Source organism: Tauraco erythrolophus, chromosome 17 (assembly GCF_009769465.1).
Source record: "Tauraco erythrolophus isolate bTauEry1 chromosome 17, bTauEry1.pri, whole genome shotgun sequence".
In the NCBI taxonomy this organism is placed as follows: Eukaryota; Metazoa; Chordata; class Aves; order Musophagiformes; family Musophagidae; genus Tauraco; species Tauraco erythrolophus.
The window spans coordinates 18271346-18293364 of NC_141481.1; the positions used below are offsets into that span (position 1 = coordinate 18271346).

At 51.9% G+C, this 22019-nt stretch overlaps 1 protein-coding gene across 2 annotated transcripts; it reads left to right on the plus strand.

The window, feature by feature from the left end:
- On the plus strand, nucleotides 1-21462 carry TRAP1 (TNF receptor associated protein 1). Of its 2 annotated transcripts, XM_009983316.2 has the most exons (17): nucleotides 1-125; nucleotides 1209-1291; nucleotides 1682-1822; nucleotides 10110-10181; nucleotides 10919-11079; nucleotides 12324-12433; nucleotides 12611-12684; nucleotides 15106-15261; nucleotides 15645-15765; nucleotides 15891-15960; nucleotides 17160-17307; nucleotides 17824-18009; nucleotides 18557-18695; nucleotides 19144-19229; nucleotides 19750-19895; nucleotides 20288-20360; nucleotides 20645-21462. In XM_009983316.2, the coding sequence occupies exons 1-17, from the start codon at nucleotides 47-49 to the stop codon at nucleotides 20744-20746; spliced, it is 1947 nt and encodes a 648-aa protein (XP_009981618.1). In that variant the 5' UTR covers nucleotides 1-46; the 3' UTR covers nucleotides 20747-21462. The 2 variants fall into 2 exon arrangements, with proteins under 2 accessions (XP_009981618.1, XP_086478190.1); XM_086622064.1 differs by lacking the exon at nucleotides 1682-1822.
- The last annotated feature ends 557 nt before the right edge of the window (nucleotides 21463-22019 follow it).

A 22019-nucleotide genomic window follows, 5' to 3' on the forward strand; every position in this document is an offset into this window, starting at 1 on the left:
CAGCCTCCGGTACAATGTTCCTGCCCCTGGCATTTCTGCACTCCGGATGTACAGCACGCAGACAGCGGAGAACAAGGAGGAAGAGCCCCTGCACACCATCATCAGCGACACGGAGAACGTGAAAGGTGGGCACGGACACGGGCGTCTTGAGGGAGCACTCTTGGGGTGCAGGCAGAGCTGGGACAAGGTGTGGGTGCAGCTGTGCCCTGGCTACGAGGGCGATCCCTCTGCAGCAGTGTTCCTGCTTCTGGGGAACGTGCAGCTATCGGGTCATTGTGTCCCAGCTGGCAGACTGCAGTTAAATCCATATTGCATCATCGCCGCCCCAAAACCAGGAGGCGTAAATCAGAATGGCCTTTAGTGAGAAACGAGGCCAGCAAGACTGCGGCAAGAAGTTGCGTCTGTGGGCTTAGCCAGGTCATGCGTATGTGTAGATGCTTCACAGGTACTAGAATTTGCCTAAAAAGAGACTTTTTGTCCCAGAAGCAAGCTGTGCCTGCCCAGGTCGTTGCTGTGGATGTCTAATGAGAATCCTGGTGTCAGCCTTTTAGTTGGAATGAATTGCTTTGCACATCTCCAGGAAGAGGTGCTTTAAAGCGAAGTCACATGAGTCATTCAAGCACTGAAACAGCATCTTAACTCTTTGCTCCTGTGGGTTTTCTGGCCGGTACTTTCGAGCCTGCCAGGCTGTGAAGCCCCCAGTGGGGTTGATGCGCTGCTCCTGCTGCCGTCCGCACCTCGGCATCGCCCCTGTCGCTGGGGGATGTAGGTCCTCGCCAGCAAGGACGAGTGTGGAAGGCAGGTTATAAACCAGGGGAGGCACTCGAGAGAGCAGTTGGGCATTGCGTGGAGCCACGCGTTAGGAGCAAGGGGAACCACCTTTCCCTTCTCGTTTACCGGTTGCTCTGTAGCCCAGACATGGTGACCGCGGGGCCGGTACGGCAGGCTTTGACTGCCTTGAGGTGCGCGTGCCAGCAGTCAAGGTGCATATGCCAAGCACCTGCTTGGCAAAGCGTGCTGCCTCATGGGAGGGCGTAAACAACATCTTTGTTGTCATCTTGTTGGAGGCCACAGCTACCTGTGTCCCGTCCTGCTTCAGGCTTTTGCTCCTGGGAAGCCGAAGCACGTGGTAAGGCTGCAGTTTTGCCCTCCTTCCCGAGAGGACCCTGGCGAAGTGCCTTAAAGGTGTGTTTGTTGTCTTTTTCTAGGGGCAGCCTCTAAACATGAGTTTCAGGCCGAAACAAAGAAACTGCTGGACATCGTTGCGCGTTCCTTGTACTCGGAAAAGGAGGTAAGGCGCCCACTACTTGCAGGTAGATTTTCTCTTGGCAAAGCCCTGTCTCTGTCAAGAGGTACACCCGAAACGATTGAGCTGGGAGAATACCTGCGCAGTTTCCCAGCTAGTCCTGTGCTGTTCACATGCCACGCTTTCTCGAGTGACGCTTTCTTAAGACACCTTGAAAATGTGTTTTCAGAACAACGTGTAGGTGTGGCCAGGTGACTCCGTGAGCCTCAGAGCCTCTGCGCCTCCGTATTGAGTTCAGACAAACTCTTCTCCTGGCACACAGTGGGGAAACACAGTTCTTTTTCTAACGAGCTGGGAATTAGTTTGTGAGGAGGCAATGAGTTCACAGGTCTCTGGGAGTCCCGTGCAGTGGACAAGGTTGTGTCTCGTCCCCAGGTATTTATCCGGGAGCTGATCTCCAATGGCAGCGATGCGCTGGAGAAACTGCGTCATCGGCTGATGGCGGAAGGGAAGGCCTTGCCAGAGATGGAGATCCATCTGCAGACAGACAGTGGAAAGGGAACCATCACGATCCAGGTACCTCCCTTTGGTAACAGGAGAGCGTTATTCCCTGCTGCTCTCATCACTAGCCGTTGTCCCGTGAAGGATCAGTGGAAGCGGAGTGGCAGCGCAGTCCCGTGGATTCCCAAGCCTGCCTTAAAAAATGTTCTGTCCTCAGCTGGACTCTGGTTCATGAGGCTGTAACCTCAGGATTTGATGATAAACCACCAATTTATCTGCTCCCCACTTGTCCCCATAGGAAAATTTGCTGCTCCTTCCTTCCTTCCTTCCCTATTAGGAACTACCAGTAGCTTTTCTCCCAGTACCTTGTCTGGTGCATTTCTCAGGTTGTGGATGCATTTCTTCTCATTAGTTGGGAAAAACTGGGAGTCTGGTTTCATCTTGACCTTTGGGAAGGAATTCTATCACCTCCTCAAGTCTGAGGTGTTACGTGGTAGCTCACAGACATTCCCCCTCACCTCAATCCCTGGGAAATGCTGATGTGGTGAGAAGAACCTCCCGTTGCTGATTGTCTCTATCTCCTGCTGCTCCAGGTCAGGCCAAGTCCAACTGGTGCTGAGGCTCTGCCCTAACGTACAGGTGGGACTGTAGATTGCCGCAGTACCATAGCACTTGTCTGTCCTCCTTTCTGCAGTCCTGGTTTTGATTGTTCCCTACTGGTGACCGTGGTGGGTTGACCTTGGCTGGGCACCAGGTGCCCACCAAGCTGGGTGGGGACTATCACTCCTCTCCTCAGCAGGACAGGGGAGAGGGAGAAAATAAGATGGGAAAAAATCGTCCATCAAGATAAAGGCATTTTAAAGCAAAAGCAAAGGCTGTGTGCAGAAGCAAAGCAAAACAAAAGATTTATTCTCTACTTCCCATCAGCAGGCGATGTCCAGCCGCTTCCCGGGAAGCAGGGCTTCCGTACATGTAGCAGTTGCTCCAGAAGACAAACATCATCATAGTGGATGCCCTCCTCCCTTCTTCCTTTCTCTTAGCTTTTATTGCTGAGCAGATGTCATATGGTAGAGAATATCCATTTGGTCGGTTTGGGTCAGCTGTCCTGGCTACATCCCCTCCCAAGATCTTGCCCACCCCCAGCCCACACCTGAGGGAGGGGGGAGAGTTGGAGAAGCAGCCTTGATGCTGTGCGAGCACTGTCAGCAGTAGCCAAAACACCGGTGTGTTACCAACACCTTTCAAGCCACCGATACAAAGCACAGTGCTATGAGAGCTGCTGTGGGGAAAATCATCTCCGTCTCAGCTGGACCCAGCACGGTGACAAAATGCTTAGTGGGGGGTGATCAGTGTGAGCCTGCGCACCTGCGGGCCTCAGCGTGGTGAGGGAAGGTGGAGCTGGTCCTTCTCTCTGTGCTTTGATTGCCCTTGTTCATGGCTGGTGTCCAGGGTGGAAGGCCGAGGCTGTTTTGGTTCTCTTGGCAAAGTTCTTAAGGCAAAGGTGGCAAACTGGTAATTTTCCTTGTGGACCAGTGTCGGCTGTGAGAATGTGGCTGTGGAATGTTCTCCGGAGAGCAGAGGATGAGGCAGACAGCAGTGTGTGAGCGAAGGCTGACCATGGCACGTCCGGGGGAGATGTGGCACGGACAAAGCGCACGATCTGATATTTTTCACGTGGGTCAAAAGCACGTGCTGCTGGAGGCTGCTCAGGCACCCTGTACTTCTGTTTCCCCGCAGAACAAGCAGCTGCGGTTGCCATGGGGAAGCTAGTGATCGTCAGTGGGCAACACAAGCGTCAACCCAAAGATCTCAAAGCATAACGCAGAGGCTTTGCTGTGCCAACGGCACCTGGCTGCTGCATTTTTCCCACTGCTCCATAACACGGATTCTTTAACGAGCTCTCATTTAGCCCCGCGTGCGGCGTCAGCCCTGCCTTGCTCTCGCCTTTCCCTCTGCGATCGCAGTGGACGACGTAGCTTCTGAACCCATCACGACGTTCTTACGACTCGTGCCCCGTAACCGTGGAAGCTGTCCCCTCCTTTGGCAGTTTGGTTAAGAGTCCTGTTTGCCCACCTCGCAGATAGGGTGCGTTGGACGTCATGCCTGATTAGATGTGTTAGGGATTTGTCTTTTTATAACCCGTACCTGGTGCCTGTGCATCTCTAATGCAATTAAATGAGTTTTAACTGGGGAGCTTTTAATTGCAGCAATGCTGCACTCTGAGAAGGGAGAGACAACGGCGCTGCTCCAATCTCTTTTAATAGGTTTGTCTTCTCAGTAGTGCCCAAAGCTCCTTACCTCCAGTGAAGGGTTTATTTATAACCTCTTGAAGAAACATACTGCATGTAACGATTGCTTCGAACAAGCCTCATGCGGAGCATCTCCCTACCCTTCAGGAATGCACAGGTGCAAAAAAAAAAAACAAACCTGCAAGGATTGAGGCAGAGATGGACCTGCCCTGTAGTGGCTGTTTTGTTTTCTATACTCACTAGGACCACCAAAACAGAAGTAGCAAGTCCCTCATGTGTGATCTGCAGCGGTGTCACCCCAGTTTTTTCTAGAAAGGTCCCGTTGTCTCACTCTGACCCCTAGGTCCTTGTCCTCAGATCTTCATGCTGGCCCCTGGATCTGCTGGATCTTTTCCCCTCCCCTTCCAAGCCCTGTAGCATCTCTGTGTGTCTCACCAGTTGAGAAAAGGCAGGTCTGTAGCGTGTGATGGCCTCCGTTACAGACACATTCCGGGAGGAGACTATCTAGCTCCAGTAAAGGACTACGTTCATCTCCGTAGCGAGTGACTGCAGTTCTGCTGCCTTCTCTGCCAGGACTGAATGTCAGCCATAAGCATAGCAACCCTCAGAATGTTAACATGATGCCCTCATTCAGGGATATCCTACCTAAGCATCGCCAAGCGGTGTATCTGCTGAGAGGGAAAGGTTCACTGTCTAGTCCGCCAGATTACGCCACCTCAGTTCCTTCACCGAAGTCCTGCTGTTTTAGCGAATTCCACAGTTTCTTCCACTCCCTTTGAAAACTGCCTGGTTCTGTTTCTAGGACAGCTCCATCTGGTAGCAGCCACAGCCTGCAAGGTCAGGTCTCTTAAGAAAATCCACTTGAAAATGTTAGGGGTGTGTTTTTAATGAGGACAGATCTGCAGAGCTCTGCAGATCTGCGCGCTGAGGCTTTACAGACATGGTTTTGGACCCTTTGAGGTGGGAACAGAGATCCCCTTGCAGACCCCAAAGCCCCGTGACCACAGAGCTCTCCTGCACGAGGCTCCCACAGCCAGCTGGTGACCGGCGCTTGACCGCGCTGCCGTGCCTGATGGTCACCCTGCGCTCGCGTGAGCTCGGAGGCTGGAGCCGTGCTCGTTGCTGATGCTTTAATTTAGGGCTAGGACAGTGCTAGCAGCTTGGAGGAAATTGTCTGAAACGCTTGCAGAGCTCATAGCTGCTGCTGCTGGGCGAGGGAGCGCGAGCGCGGTTCAACGCGGGTCAGCGGCTTAAGTGCTGCCAGAGCTCGGGCTGCCCAGTTCTCTTTGCTGGGCGTTCTTCTCACCGTTGCAGTCATCCCAAATCAGCGTCTGCGAAGCCACAAAATAACAAGTTTGCCATGTTTGGGAGGAGTTAAAATGACTGCAAACACCACTCCTCCCTGCAACAGCTCGCTGTGTCACTGAGCAGATCTCTCCTGGCTCACCAGTTATAAACAGTCTGCAACGAGGACTGGGCTGTCCTGAGGCTCTGATAAGGAGCTGAGGTGTTTGAGCTTTAGCAGTCCAACACGGATGCACCAGCATGTCCAGCAAAGCGTGGTGCAGGTGGGGAGCCGGTCCCCCTCCGCGCTCGGTCGTGTCCCGGCAGCTGCCATGTGCTACCCGGCCGCAGCAGCGAGAGGATAACGTCCGTAGCTGTGTGCCGCGTGGCAGCATCCCTCTGCCACTTGGGCTGGAGGAAGCAGGGGAGCAGGAGGTGGGCAATAACGCAGGCGGAGATGGAGGGGTGAAGCTGGCCGCGCCAGGACAAGCCTGAGGTGGAATTCAGCTTACGGAACCGTGCCACCGATTGCAGGGCTGGGTTAGAGCTTCCAGTCGTTGCATCATCATTAACAAGGGAGCCAGGAATGTGAACACATCTCAAATAACACGCGGCCTCGGGAAGGAAGTGCGGAATCTTTTCTTTTCTTCCTCTCCGTGCCAGAATGAGAGCACGTCCCATTTGAAAATGGGAAATTCAAAGTGAATCAAAGGAAGTGCTTTTCTGAACAGCGGGTATTCAGACCTGGATGGGTGGAGGCTGAGCCTGCAGCACTGCTCAGCATTGTTGAAAGTAATGTTAACACAGAGTATTGGGAAGGAAATCTCGGGCTCTCTGCTTTGGACAGCTTCCAGGTTCTAGGCCAAAATTACCTCGTGTCTGTATTCATCTCTCTTTCGGTGCCTTTTCTTCCGTTCGTGGCTGCTGCGGATGCTGTGTTGGTTCTAAACCAGAACGCTGCTCCAGTGCAGCTGCTGTCCTGGTCTTGGGAATTTTAAATCTCTTTAAGCAAGGTATTCAAATAACAGGGGGGACACTTGCTAATCAGACATTTTGGGATTTTATTACGTTATCAGCTGGTGAAAGCAGCATGTCCTTGTTTTGTAACGCAGGCAGTGTTCTTCTGATGCCCCGTTGAGATTTTGCACCAAAATAAGTGTTTCAAATGTTCATTTTGCAACAAAGCGAAATGAAAGGCACAGTAGCTCGGAGACGTCCCTCTAACTGCAGGCGTTCTTTCAGGTGCAGCCGTGGCACAGGCAGCAGTTAATGGTTAGTTAATGGATTGTTTGGTGTAACGAGGCTCTGCAATACCTTAAACTGGACTCAGGTAATGAGCGAAGATGTGACATTACCCAGGTTCTCATTTACTGGCTAAACTAAACCATTTGTTGTTTCAAACTAGATTTGTGCAGTTTGTTTCTGCTTTCCCAAAAAGTATGATATGAGATTCTCCTCCCCCTCTACTCTGCCCTGGTGAGGCCGCATCTGGAATATTGTGTCCAGTTCTGGGCCCCTCAGTTCAAGGACAAGGAACTGCTTGAGAGAGTCCAGTGTAGGGCCACAAAGATGATGAAGGGATGGTGATAAGTGGAGCATCTCCCTTATGAGGAAAGGCTGAGGGAGCTGGGTCTCTTTAGATTGGAGAAGAGGAGACTGAGGGGGGACCTCATTAATGTTTATAAATATGGAAAGGGTGACTGCCATGAGGATGGAGCCAGGCTCTTCTCAGTGGCATCCAATGACAGGACAAGGGGAAATGGATATAAGCTGGAACATAGGAGGTTCCGCTTAAACATGAGGAAGAACTTCTTCCCAGTAAGGGTGACAGAACACTAGAACAGGCTGCCCAGAGAGGTTGTGGAGTCTCCTTCTCTAGAGATGTTCAAAACCCACCTGGACACGTTCTTGTGTGATCTGATCTAGGTGGTCCTGCTCCGGCAGGGGGATTGGACTAGATGATCCTTTGAGGGCCCTTCCTATCTCTGACGTTCTGTCATTCTGTGATTCTGTGAATGCAAGAGCTGTGGACCGACGGATTTGATGAGACAGATAGTGGGGCCAAAGGTGTTCATTTACACCTCTGTCAAAGAAGACGAAGGTCCTCAGGGCTGCAGAGCAAACGTGGAGCGTTCCGTGGTGGGTGGGAGCCCTAAGATGCTGCGTGCCCAGCGGTTATCCAGCCGTCGTTCCACGGAACAGTCTCTGTTTGCAAACGTCCAGCACCCACACCACAAAGGTTAGAACAAAGTACAGGGAGCACAAAGGTCCTGAGCAGGCTTTGTGTCTGGGAGGTCTCCACGCACAAAAAAGATGCTAAAATCAATGTTCAGCTGCTGTCTCTTCAGGAGAAACGTTATTTAGTTTAGACATGTAGTTCAGCAAGCGCAGCCGTAGTGCTCTTCATCATCCCTCAGAAGATGGGGTGAAGGTCTGCAGCCTGTTGCGTTGTCTTGCGGTGGGGATGGTGCAGGGGGAGGCTCTTGCTCTGCACCCGAAGAAGTCCCGGAGGGGAAATTCAACCAGGCGAGGAGATTGTTAGGTTGTTGTTCTGCTGAGTAACAGAAGGGCTTCTGTGATTAACCTTTAGCTAACGAGGGGTCGGTGTGCTGAACTCTGTTCCGTGATACGCAGCAGTTGGTTTCTCCAGGCTGTGGAGTAGCCTTTGGCACTTACAACCTATCCCTCACGTCTTGTCGTTCGTGAAGCCCCATAAAAAATTTGCTTCGTGCTGTTGTGAATAACTCTGCTGTGGCTGTTTTCAGCCTGCTAAAACTTTTCTTGCAGACGGAAAGGCGTGCTTCAAACTGTCTGCAGGGGAACAGAAGTTGTAATGTTGATGGTGGAGCAACGGCAGTCCTTGCCTTTATGCTGGCCGATCACGGGTGGAAGGTGTTTGCAGAGGGTTGTGTGACGGTGGTTCCTGGCGAAGATGCCCAGAGGCTGAGCAGCAGCCTGTGCAGCACGGAGCGCTGTGAGAAGGGCATCGGAAGTCCTGCCAGCTCCTTCCTTGGATTTCCTGGAGCTGGTGCTGCCAGCGCTTGCGTCGGAACAGCCTGAGGCGGGCTGTTCGTGGGCAGGTTCGTTTGCTTCCCATCATGGAAGAGGGCCTGCTCTGCAGAAGCCACACTCCGATCTCTCCGCCGCCGCTTTATTCCCCGCTCCCCGGAGCAGCACCATCTGGCGAAGGCAGCCGAGAAGCACGGCGGGAAGGTCAGCCGCAGGAAACGCAGCCGCGGCGAGGGCGGTTTGAATCTCGATGGCGTTTGCAGCGTGATCCGCCCAGGTGTTTTCCTGCCGTAGGAAACGGCTGCTTTGCCGGGATCGCTGGCCGGCCACCTCGAAGGACGCTTCCCGCTCTCCCTGTGAGCGGCTCGGCGCTGTCGGGGAAGCAGAACATTTTCAGCCGTGCTCTCTTTGTCCGGCGTGATTCTCCCTCATCAAACTAGTCTCCAGGAATTGTCATTAAGTATTTTGCAATAAGTTTGGCCCGGAGTTCAGAATTCAATAGCCAAATAAATTCATGGGGTAGGGATGTATGTATATGTTTTTTTTAACATACTGGAATTTGGGAATGACATGTTGTGCTATAAATAGGAGTGGATCAGAGGAGTTAAGAGCTCTGCTCAGGGTCTGGCATGTACAAAACCTGAACCAGATGCTGAAAACTTTTCTTTCTGGCTTTTTCTTCCCTGGGGGAAGGGACCATGTCAGATTCCCGAGATTTCGCCATACCCTGGTTGTTTATCCTGGCTTTTCATCTCCCACTGTTGAGATCTTACTGGGCATCATCCCTCTTCTCAGCCAAGTCGACTGACTGGCCTTACCATGTTTAATGAAGGGAAAGGTGTTGTGTGCCGTGGCTTGTGAGGATGCAGAAGAATCTTACCCACATGGCACCTCGCTCAGTAACCTCACAAGTTGACCACAGTTCGATCCCTCAGTGGAGCTGCAGCCTAGTCTGAGGCTTGCTGCAGCCTTTTTTGGATGGTGCAGCACGGAGTTGTTTACATACAGGAGTGCAAATCTGGATTAAACTGGGGAAGACAACAAGCCGTGTGCCTTCGAAGCCTGGCCAGAGCACCGGGAGGTGCGGCCGCTGCGCTGTACTTCCAGCTGGGATTGGCCTGTTCCCATGGACACTCCAATACCCGGCTTTCAGGACCTGGACACTGAAGGCTTCATGCTCCAGTCATGTGGAGCATAATGTGATGAGGAGAGGGGGAAGGAAAAGCCAGAGGAGATGGAGACCAGCGAACGTGGTACTCGTAGACAAGGGCCTGTGTTACCTGAGAGTTACGGGATTCACTGCTCTGCCACTGATTGCTGGCATGAGGGCATCGATTCTCCGTCTGCAGATTGGAAATAAGCTGCTTCTCGCTGGTCCTCAACTCCCGTTTGGACTTTTTCAGGAATAGAAACCGTCTCTGTGGGTGTGCAGCACCTGGCACAGTGAGGCTGTGACTGGGCTCCAATCTTTTTCCAGCACTGTCATCCTGCACGTTTTTAGAGGGGTGTAGAAACCAGCCCGTCTTGGCACGGTGGTGTTTTCTCTCGATAAAAGGGTTGAGTCTCTGAACTTTCTGGTGGTTTGTAGCAACAAGGCAGCTGGGTGCCCTGTGGAGCTGGGTGCCCCTCGGAGCTGGGTGCCTTTTGACTCCCCCGTGCTGACCACGTGCAGGTGGGGCCGCAGCTGGAGCCTGCTGTTGCCTTTGCTGCTCAGCTGGCTGGGAGAGAGTGGGAATCAGAGGGAGCAGTTGCTCGGGTGCCGGTTGCTAAAGCGATGCTTCTCTACTGATGTTTCAGCTACAATTGCTGTTTCTTTTCAGGACACAGGTATTGGGATGACCCAGGAGGAGCTGGTTTCTAACCTCGGTACCATTGCTCGGTCAGGCTCAAAGGTAACTCGGGATGAGACACCCCTTCTTCCTCCTCTTAGAAAAGTCTTCTCCAATTACAGCCACTTTTGTTCTCCCAGTAATTTCTCATTCTGTTTTGTCCCTTGGCCCCCAGCCCAGCTGTGAAATTACACCCCTCTTGGAAGGTGAAACCTACCTGTGGAGTCTTCTAGCTCCTAATGGTCTCTGCCGTGTGCCGTGGAAGGCCTGTGGTGCCCAAGCAGCACTAATGGGCCCTGTGTGTAATGCTGCTGTGCCTGGCCGCCCTCGCTCCCAAATGCCTTCCTCCCCACGCCATCCTTACGGAGGGGCACGTGCTCACTCAGTATTCACCCTGTTTCCGGGAGGGCAGCCGCTGTGTCCTCATGCTGCCAAGCTGTTTCATATATGCACCTGATTTTTTTTTTTCTCATCTCTGGAGTCACCATTTTAAGGTTTCATGCTCCTGATTGACCAAGCCCTTGCTTGTTTTCCTTTACTGCTAGTGGCAGTGAGTGTTGCCCTAAGCAATGGTCCCCTCTTCCAGAGGTGCAGTCCCTGTGGGAGAAACCCTTTTCCTTGGGCATCATCCTCAGAACGCTGATGCAGAAGTGTGGGATGATGGTGCTGGACTGCCAGGCTGTGGTACCTGGTGTAGGGCTTGGTCAGTGCATGAGAAGCCCAGCTGGAGGATGGGTTGCAGCTTCCCAGTAGTACCTGAAGTCACTGTGTGCTCTTTGATGTCTCCTTTGTCCCTCCAGGCTTTTCTAGATGCTCTGCAGAGCCAAGCCGAAGCCAGTAGTAAAATCATCGGCCAGTTTGGAGTGGGTTTCTACTCAGCCTTCATGGTGGCCGATAAAGTGGAGGTGTTCTCACAGTCTGCAGAGCCAGGGAGCCCAGGCTACCACTGGTCTTCAGATGGGTAAGGATGAAGAATGGAATGGAAGTGTGGTGGGGGCTGTGTCCAGACCAGGCATGGTCTGAAACCTGTGCAAAGCAAAACAGGGCTTGCACAGTCTTTGGTGACCAGACTTACTGGTATGGATCCTGCTCAGATTATACATGGCAACAAAGTGTGGCCAGATGTGCCAGGGTGAAAACCACCGGGAAGAAACTTGCTTTGTGAGGACAGGTGTGTTGTGGACAAAGAGAGTACCTGCCCCTCCTGTTCCTTCCCCGCTGGCAGGCAGTCATGTCAGCAGGGCCTCAGACTGGAGAGACAAATTGAATCTCTCTGGTCTAGTCATCCCCTGGGTTTTGGCTCGATGGCACCCGCAGTAGGCAGGGCTGGTGCGGTGCGGTGGCTCCGTAGGCACACCAGGTCTTCTGCGGGGCGGGTCTGTGCCCTTATCCTTTGCTTTTTGCTTGAAGTTGCAAACGTCTGTGGTGGCAAAGCTGTGGACTGCTGACCATGTTGAAATCGGAGCTTCTGGGAGTGACAAGCTCTGCATCCCCTTAAAACCTCCTAGGAATAAAGAATTTACTAAGTTATTTAAATTCTTGAAAAAACATCTTGTAACTGAGACATCAGGCTGTCTGGGGCTGCAGCCGTGCTGCTGTATTCCACAGTCAGTACCGCTGTACGCTTGGAAGACTTGTTTGTGGTCCTCGGAAGACTTGTTTGTCGTTGCTGCTGCTGTCTCTTCTCCCAGTCAGTGCTCTCACCAGTGCTCGATCCCCATATGGTGTGCACTTGGCAGTAGGGTGGGAATGGTCACCCAGAACGGGCTGTCTGCAGCAGAGCACAGCTGCTTTCCATTGTGTCCAGTTGCTGCGTACTCCAGTGGAGACAGGAGCGAGACAAACGGGTCAGAGTCGTGATAAAGCCGGAGCCTGGGGCTTGCAGTCACTGCAGGAAATGTTGGAGAGGAGTTGAAGGGCCCATGCAACCTGAACTTGGTTTGAAGTTTGTTTCTTTTTCAGTAGAGGCTGCTGGTGCCTTTGCAGAGCGGCGTGTCCTGGGTCTGGATCTCTGTAGGGAAGACGGCCACACGTTTTGGGGGGGCTTCTCAGCGGCGCGGAGAGCAGTCAGGCGTTCAAGACTTTTTGCCTTTTCCTCTTGGCGCTGAAGTGTTGTGTGTGCTCTTCATTTAATAAAATATTTTTATGTCACATCATGGATGTATCTGAGGCACAAGCTGACACGGGGTCTGTTTCTTACCCTAGTTCAGGAATGTTTGAGATCGCAGAAGCATCTGGTGTCAGAACCGGGACTAAGATTATTATACATCTCAAAGAAGACTGCAAGGAGTTTGCAAATGAAGACCGAGTCAAGGGTGAGTGGAGGAGGGAAATGCTGTTACCTGCTCTGTGAAGTCTGTTGCTGCCCCTTGAGTGGGAGGTGAATTTGCAGTAGTTTTCCTCTCCTGCAACACCTTTCACCCGCTGTTACTGAAGAAATTCTGTGTGGTTTTCACAAATGTGATTCCTCTTACGTCTTATTTCCATTCCAGAGGTGGTGACAAAATACAGCAACTTCATCAGCTTCCCGCTGTATCTCAACGGGAGAAGAATTAACACATTACAGGTGAGCAGGAGGGCCACAGGCAGGTCACTGGTGGAGAAGAACTATTGTAATCCTCCACTGGAGACAGGAACCAGAATAAAGCCACTGCTGTCCCTAGAAATCAGGGGAGGATTATCCAGGATATCACAGACCCTGTAGTGATCAGTTGATGAGAACAAAAGGAGACAACCCAGCAGAAAGTCATGCCTGGAACTGCTTGTTTGCATTTGTTGGAGGGAATTCTTGGAGATAAGCAAAGCAGTTTTGATTTATAGGTATCTTCTAGATTTTCCCTTGATCAGAATTATTATCTCAGTGCTTTCTAATACTTGAACTGTTTAAGCCCAGTGACATGTTAGTGATGTAGGGATTGCTGGCATCGCTGGCGAGCTGACACCTCTTGCTGCAGTGCTTTCTGTCCTTCAGCGTGAGGCAGCCAGTGCCACTGAACGGTTGGTTTTCTCCGTGGCTCTGATTTTCTTCACGGCTCTTAGCTGAGCACTGCTTGATCCTGGCATTTTCTAGCCACTACAGATTATATAGCAGCCAGATCCATTTTAGTCAGAAGTTCTTGGCCCAATTGCAGGAATCACCTAGGTGAAATTAATTGCCTTTAAAACAAAAATCTATGTAGCATTTTCCTCCAGCATCTTCTTTTCTGGTTGTTTAAAGCTCCCTCACCTAAGAGAGCAGGTAGAGAGCGTGTGTGTGTGGTTTTTGTTTCCTGGAATGTGGCATTGAATGCACAGACTTTCAAGACTGTACTTAAATATTTTATCATGTTAATTTAGCTAAGGTTCTGTAGTTGGCATTATTAGTGACTGATATTTATTTGGATTCCTGCATAATAATCTTTCTGTTCCAAAGGCTTTCTAGCTACTTCCTTTAAATTATGGAATCAGAAATAGACTTAGACAGCTGTCTGCTCTTTCTACCTGACAATCGATAGAATAGACTCCCTGGAGAAGAGTAGTACTAGAGCAAGGGGTGAAATGCCCTTAACAGAGTCATGTACTTTTACCTTCTTATCAGAAAGTCTGTTTTCCCTTAGGATACAGCAACGGCTTTACTCTCATTATCCTCCCATTTCAGGCCTTTTCTTTATCCAGGATCATGTTTTTTGCGTTTTTTCATACATCAACATCAGTTCACTGTAAACAGAGCCATAGTTAGATCCCTGGCCTGGGTCTTCCTAGATGAGCTCTTGACTGCTTGCCATGTAGCTGACAATGTGGAGTTAGAGGCTTCGCCGGTCTAACTGTGATAACTGGTATGTACAAGTAAGCCTCTGGGAAAGCAGCACTTTACCTGACAACAGCTGCTGTAAAGCACCTCAGTATCCAGTTGAGTCCGTAATCCTACCTGTGATCCCGCAAACCCTCCAGGACACTTGCATGTGCTGGAAATGTTATGAAGCCACTTGTGGAACAAGGCTTTGAGGCAGAAGAAGCTTTAAGGAGTGTGGCAGCATGGCAGGGCTGCCAGAGCCCTGAATCCCTCGGACTCTGGTAGGTGGAGGGTGGGCTGGATGTTTGTATTGCCCCCAGTAATTGCTCCTGTCACTCATTAGGGCTTGAGTGGCAAAAAGTGGCAGTGAGTGTAGTGGGCTTCACCCAGCTGGAAACATGAGATTCTTAGTTGAGTCCCAACGCTTGCTAAGTGTGCAGAACCTCCCACGTCTTTGCCAGATGTTAGTCTTTTGCTGAGGAAATGAAAACTTAAATGTGGAGTAAGCATGGGCTGAATGCTCCAGAAAGCGTTGCGGGGTTTAGAGCAGCAGCAGATGGAAAGCATGGCCATGGGAAAGGACCTGGTCTGGAGCTCACGACTTCAATTCACGTGTCCATGTGGGAAATGGTGGTGCCGGAGCACTCTCTGACCCTGCAGCAGGGATGGCTGAGTGGTTCACAAAGCATCTTCCAAACTGCTCCCAAACAAATCAGCAGGAAACAGGCACAAGCACTCGGCTGACCCTGTGGGACAGTGCCCTCCAACAGGGAGGCAGGCCAGTTGCAACAGACTCACTTAAACTTTCACTTTTCTTTTGCTTGCTGGTCAGGCCTTGATGTTTGACCACTATGGCCGGTCCACTGAGCTGCTGTAACTCTCCAGGATGCTCTTGGCCGGTAGCAGGTGTGAGGCAATGGATGTTAGCCAAATCCCTCTGTTTTGGGCTAAACAAAGCTGCCTTATATACATTGCAGGGCAAGAACACCTCTGTGGGAGGTGGCCTGAGATCAGCTGAGGGGCAGCAATTTGTTAGTCTGTGATAATGGGTCTGAACCATAATACATCCCACTGCCCTCAGGCTGCGCAGAGGAGTCTGTCTGCTTGAAAGATCATGTGTCCTTGCTCCAGCCCCCTGGAGGAAAGGAGAGCCCTGTGCTGTGAGGCTGCAGGTCTTGAGAGCTGATGGGAACTCACCTTCCTGCCCCTCCACAGGCGCTCTGGATGCTGGACCCCAAGGACATCGGCGAGTGGCAGCACGAGGAGTTCTACCGCTTCATAGCGCAGGCTTACGACAAGCCCCGCTACGTCCTGCACTACAAGACCGATGCTCCCCTCAACATCCGCAGCATCTTCTACGTGCCTGAGCAAGTACGTGCCCTTCTGTCCAGGGAACGCTGGGACATCTGCCCAGTTGCTCTGAAGAGGAGAGAAATAGGAGAGCTCCTTAGGAAAAAGAGGCAGCTAAGGCTGCAGAATTGCAAGGAGGAATATCCAGTGCGGCACCTCTGCAGTGGGCTGGGTGCACGGGGTAGCTGTAGGGGTACTGAGCCACGACAGGAGCGGGGAGATGGATCAGGTAGGTCCATAGGGAAGACAGCCAGGATTTCAGCTCTCATTGGGTTGGGCTCTGGTAGGGAAGACCACAGTATGACCTGGTCAGCTGGTGCAGCCGCAGAGATAATGCAGCGCAGTGCGCAGCTGGGCACCCTGCACAGTGTTGCTGTTCACCCTTCCGTCTCTTGTTCCTGCAGAAACCATCCATGTTTGACATCAGCAGGGAACTGGGCTCCAGCGTTGCCCTCTACAGCCGCAAAATTCTCATCCAAACCAAAGCTGCAGACATCCTGCCTAAATGGCTGCGTTTTCTTAGAGGTGTGTGCTGGGACCAGGAATAGCGAGCTGTGGACCATGGCTTCCACAGGGGGTGAGGCATGGCTGCCTTCCTGAGCCTGGCCCTCCCGTTTGCCTCACTGTTCAAGGGCTGCTCTGTGTTCCAGGTGTTGTGGACAGTGAGGATATCCCCCTGAACCTCAGCAGGGAGCTGCTGCAGGAGAGTGCCCTTATCAGGTAAGCAAGAGGTAGATCCTGTGGACTGCTGAGGCTCCTCTGGCTTCTTGCTGGTCGAGAAGGTGACATTGTGGGATAGTTAGAGGGGCTTGGAGTGACCTGGCGTGTAAGCTGCAGCATTTCCATCCTTGGGAATTTCTGTCGTCTGTAAAGTGAGTTGTTTCTCAGCCATGCTGGTCCCATCTTGAGATGTGGGAGCAGTGTCTTGTGTCACACACAATCTGCTGCCGCCTGCTTGGGCCACATGCCCCTCATGTCCTAGGCTGCCTTTTGGTATCTGCTACACAGTAACAGGGGATTCGTTATTTAAAGTGTCTGGTCTGCATCACCAAGTGGTTTGGAGAACAAAACCAGAGACTGAGTCCTGTGTCAACACTAGGAAGCTGGGCTGTACTTTAGTGTCACCGTTATTTATGTGTGGATCTTTAAACAGCACCTTGTGCCTCTTCTTTCCAGACTTCCTTCAAAGCTCTGCTGTGCTCACACACGCGTTTGTCAAAAACCGAGCGCCAGCCAGCAGGGTTTTCAGCTGGTGCTGGAGCCTGGTGAGGCTGACTGCCGGCAGGCCAGTCTCCTCGCAGAACACCTTAGATCTGGCTTTGGTTTTTCCTTGCTTTTTGTCCTTCAGGTCCCCTCTCAAACACCTGCCGTTGTTGGAAGTTGAAGGAAGTATAAGAGTAGGCTCTTACTCCTTAGCATTGGCGCTGTTACCTTGTTAGGTTTGATGGCCAACTTTGTATTCTGCGGCTGGTGAAATGCCTCTACCTTCGCGATAGTCACCACATTAACCCTGTCACTTCACAGCGGATTTTCAGGCCTTCAGAAGGGATTTCTCCAATGTAACCCTTTTCTAGCCGCTTCCCATGTTTAAGGGTAGCTGTGGGAGTGAGGCAGATGCCCTCTGCACAGTTGGTTATGTACTGCAGCATCACTGAGTCATGAGTTACTGAAGACTTGAGCTTCAGCAGTACATTTGCACCACAGCTCTAGCCATTCTCCGGCTCAAGAGCTGCTCTTGGCTGAGATACAAGGAACAGATGTAAAGCCATGAGGGAAAGGAGACAGTGGACCCAGAGTTTTTCTTAGTCCTCATGTTTGCAAATGTATCACTAGAACACTGCACAGGGAGAGAGGTGTTCACCTAAAATCTCTTGTCTTGGTCTAGCAGCTATCTTTAAAAACGCTTGTTCCTGCTGCAGGAAGCTCCGGGATGTTTTGCAGAAGAGGTTGATCAAGTTCTTCATTGACCAGAGCAAGAAGGACCCTGAGAAATACGCCAAATTCTTTGAGGACTACGGGATGTTCATGAGAGAGGGGATTGTCACGATAGCAGAGCAGGACGTCAAGGTACCAGGAGTCCTGAAGCTCTGTGGCTGATGGGAAAGAATACTGGCTCCTACCGTGACCCGGGATGAGGGGGACTGCTATTTCTCTGTGAATCTCACACGCCTGTAACTTGTGTTCCTGGGTCTAACAAGACCTATGGATTCTCTAGTGCCCAAACTCTCACTCTTTCTGACCGGGTGCTGCCTCCCACTTAATTTGAGACACTGCAGAGTGTCTGTACCCACCCTGTGTTGTCAGTGCTCCCTGATGCAATGTGAACTACAACAGGCAATAAAGTAGGATTGTTGTCCTCTGCCTGGATTCCCATTTCCAGGAGGCCTTGACCTACATCCTCTCAAGGTCACTTTTCTGCCTCCTTAATATCTGGAGCAGGAAAGGAGAGACTCAGAATCCCCTGAGCCTTTTTTGCAGGGCTACAAACAGGCCTGCGTGCTACAAAGGGAATTCTTGGGGCTGGGAGTGGTCAGGTAGAGCTAGAGATGCCTGTCCCAGCTCACAGGAGCACGTTTCTTCCAGGAGGACATAGCAAAGTTGCTACGTTACGAATCGTCCGCCCTGCCCGCAGGCCAGCTGACCAGCCTGACCGACTATGCCTCCCGCATGAAGGCAGGGAGCAGAAACATCTACTACCTGTGCACACCCAACCGGCACCTGGCCGAGCACTCCCCATACTTTGAAGCCATGAAGAAAAAGGACATGGAGGTGGGTGAGCAGTGTGCCATGGCCAGGGGAACACCCTGAGCTACTGCGTCAGCGGTCAGGGCTCACCTGGATCTCAGAGCTGCGGTGTCTTTGCCCCAGCTCCCTCTGTCTCTGCTCAGCCTGGTACTGCGGCGTGAGGACCTGTCACACTGTGCGGGTGGGTTAGTACTTGTGCAGACATCTAGTTGTGACATCTGTGTAACACCTTTGCTAAACCCCAGAGCAGGAGGCTAGGAGCTGCTGTGCAGGGCTGGTAATGGTGTTACAGGTGTCCTCTGCGGGCAGGTGGCCCTTCCAGAACTGGAATCGGTGCCGGTTCTCACTTTCTGTGGGGCAGCAGGACTTGTTCAGCTGCAGACCTGCCACCCACGGTAACAAAGCCCTCCAAGGGTTTACTTTCATTTTGGGCCCTGAGCGATAGTCACCGTGGGGTTGAAGCTGCTAGTTTCCCTTGTGATGTTCTCGCTGTTTGGTGCGGAGTTGCCTTGGGAAGGAGGAAGTGCTGTTACATCCCAAACAATGTGTTATTGTCCCTTTCTTGGCACAGGTCCTGTTCTGCTATGAGCAATTTGATGAGCTGACACTCTTGCACCTTCGGGAGTTTGACAAGAAGAAGCTGATCTCGGTGGAGACAGATATTGTTGTTGATCACTATAAGGAAGAGAAGTTTGAGGAGAGCCGCCCAGGTATCGTGAGGCTCCCCTGGCCCCTCTGTGTGCAATCCTGTTGCCCTGCGCGCGCCAGCGAGGGTACACCACCTCCAATGCTCTTGCAGCTCCCGAGCAAGAGCGCTCCTTTCCATCCTGCCATCCTCATGCTCGGAGTCAACTTGCAGTTCTTGCAGATCCCTTTCAAATCTGGAGTTTCCACGATTTGAGTTTTAACAACACGCACGCAGCTGGTGCCCTGGCAGAGGCAGGCAGGCACTGGCAGGGCATGAGCCTGCCCTCCTGGGGTATGGCACGGTCTGGGATGAGGGCACATCCGTAGGTGTGTGCTGAGTGGTGCTGCCTTCCCATTTCCGTAAAAGTGTAGGAAAAAGAAGTGTGAAATGGACTGGGCTCAGGGGTGAAGCTCACTGTCCGTTGGCACACCATAGCTGGGCGCTCAGATGTGCCCTGTTTCCCCCGCCAGCTGCAGAACGTCTGACAGAGAAAGAGGCTGAGGATCTGACGGCCTGGATGAGAAATGCCTTAGGCTCTCGCGTCACTGGTGTTAAGGTGGGTATCCTGTGCCGGGGTAACTGAGTACAGGAGATCCGCAGAGGTCATAATCTAGGGAAAATGATGATGGTTGATTGGGGATCTGCTGCCACAGATATTCCTTTGGACCCTGGGAGAAATCCTTCTCCGTGCCTCCTTTCTGTATGAATGCTGGCGTTTGTCATTTGCACGGTTAGCATGGCAGCGGAAGAACCGCATCCTAATGCGTAATGGGCAAAGCCCGTTTTACTAGTTGGTGCTCAGGTTACCAGAAGAACAGGCTGGTGACTGTCTTGCCTGTGGACTACAAAGGCTTACTGGCAAGGACTGCTGTGGGTCCAGCTGCGAGCTACTGCCTGTGGACCAGTTTGGGCCCCTGGCTTTGCTGCTGGTTTAGGCAGCTCCTTTGCGGGTGGGAATGAGTTGTGCAGGGGCTTGGTGTGGACCTTTGCTGAGGAGACCCCAAGCCCTTGAACCTCCCCCACCTCTAACCCATGTGCGTTTTTCATCTGGGCACGGATTGCTGGTTTTGCTGCAGGTGACCACCCGGCTGGACACCCACCCCGCCATGATCACTGTGCTCGAGATGGGGGCTGCCCGCCACTTTCTTCGCATGCAGCAGCTGGCCAAGACCCAAGAGGAGCGTGCCCAGCTCCTGCAGCCCACCCTGGAGATCAACACAGGGTAAGGTGGAACAATACCAGTGCTAGGCCTGGGGCACTGCCATCTCTGGGGTGGAGACGGAGGAGAAAATGTAAGGCTCCCAGTTAGCAGAGCCTTCCCCATTACGTGCAGCATGTGCTACAGTGCCTTAATCTGTGAGGCTGCATGGCACAGTTGATGAGAGCCACCCACACGCACTATGTCCAGCCCTCTGATGGACCATGGGGGTTATGGAGACAGGGTGGGAGAGAAGAGAGAAGCCCCCAGAACAGGAGCGAGGAAGTTGGAGCTATTTTGACCTTTAGGTAGAACATTTTCGGTCCCACCTTGGCTTAGCTGCTCATTCTGGAAATAAATTTCTCATTGTGTCCGAAAATACCAAGTCTCAATGTTGATCTCTCTCACTCTTACAGGCATGCTCTGATTAAGAAGCTTAACAAGCTGAAGGACAGTCAGCCTGATCTGGCCCAGCTGTTGCTTGATCAGGTGAGAGCCAGGCCTTCCCCAGAAGTGGCACCATCCTCCCCAGCACCAGCTTGCATCCATGTGTGGTGGGGAAGAGGGTGAAGCCCTCGTAAGGGGCAGGAATCACATCCTTCTGTGGTCTCCTCTCTGGGTATTTCTGGTACTTGTGGTTCATGTGTTTTCCTACCAGATGGCCTAGAAGACGTCCTTGGTCTCAGCATGCAAGTCCTAGAGAGTGACAGTCACATCCAGCTCTCATCCAGCTCATTCTTGCTTCTTATTTAATGCTTTCTTGTCTTTTTCAGATTTATGAGAACGCCATGATAGCAGCAGGACTGAATGAGGATCCCAGACCAATGGTGAGCCAGCTGAACGAACTCCTCACCAAAATCCTGGAGAAAAACTGAGCCCCCGAAGACTGAAGGATGAGCTCTGCGCTGATCTCTCTTTCCTCAAGCGCAGTCCCTCTGTCAGCTATTGCAGCATCTGCTTGCAGGCACTGTGCAGCGAGGGGTTCACGTGGCAGAGGGCCAGGGAGAACGCAGAGGACTTCCAACCCTTGCTGCACAGGGAGGAGCCAGTTGTAATTATTAGATCATGGGTCATCAAACTGTTCAAAGTGCGATGTTCTTAGTGGGAACAAAGTCCAGAGGCTGCTGCCAAGACAATATGCCCAAATTTCTAACAAGCTTGAAGAGCCTCATTTCATGCTGTTTCTAGAAATGGCCTTTCCCAAAACAGATGTAGGCAGCAAGATTCCCAGTTAGGTCCGTGAATACATCCCCCCATCCACTGAATCCCTGTGCACCGTGGTGCTCTGAACAAGCCCCAACAGAACTAATAAATTTGTTAAGAAGCCTCCACTGCTGACCAGGCAGGAAGAGTTTGCCGGCATGGAGATAGATTGCTGCCCTTAGCAGACACAGATACTGCTGGTGGAACATGTCGGTACAATCCCATGGCAGAAAAGATCACCGAGCTGCTGGGTAATTGAGTTCATCCTGGTCTGTCTGTGGAGAAAGGGAAGTAACTGGGAAACAGCTTTCCAGTGCGTGGCTTTCTGGAGAGTCTCCAGCATTTTTGCCTCTTCTGTGAGATAAACTGCATGTCTAGCTGAGCTGTATTTACGATAAATAAACTCCTCTTCTTTTCCAGACCCCTCCACTCTCCTCTCTTCCCCTTACTGTGTTGTCTTTGTGTTTTCTAGATGGTGATTTGTTGGTTCTTCTCTCTTCAGATGCTGCTTGGTTCTTCAGGGTGTCGGGCACTGGACAGCGGTAGGAAGAGAGGGCTGTGGAAGAGTAGGTAGTAGCAGAGAGCGCCGAGGGAGAACAGGAGGATCTGTAGCTGGAAACCCTGCTAGCCTTGTCTTTGAAAATGGGGTTTAGCCCTTGGAATCCTTCCTAAGGAGCAATGGCTGTTCAACAGAAGAGGCCTTTGTAACAGAAAATGCTGCACTAGATTTCCCTCTGTGCATCTGGTTTGCGCCATGCAAACTGGTTTACAGGAATTCTTTCTTCTGCTCATTGGGGGCTCTGAGGCAGCCGTGATATTTGTTTACCTTATCTTTAAATTGCCAGATTAAGATTCTGAAACTGGATTTGGATAACTGCTTGGATGCTCTGCTGGCCAGGACAACCTCCAGCCCCTTTCCCTGAACACCGTGGGCTCCAGTAAGCT

Excerpts from the sequence above, each read along its gene's own strand:
- TRAP1 (XM_009983316.2), top strand. The coding sequence starts at position 47 with ATGTACAGCACGCAGACAGCGGAGAACAAGGAGGAAGAGCCCCTGCAC. Across the intron at positions 17,308-17,823 it reads TAGCAGAGCAGGACGTCAAG|GAGGACATAGCAAAGTTGCT; the intron begins GTACCAGGAGTC and ends CGTTTCTTCCAG. Across the intron at positions 18,696-19,143 it reads GTTTGAGGAGAGCCGCCCAG|CTGCAGAACGTCTGACAGAG; the intron begins GTATCGTGAGGC and ends TTCCCCCGCCAG.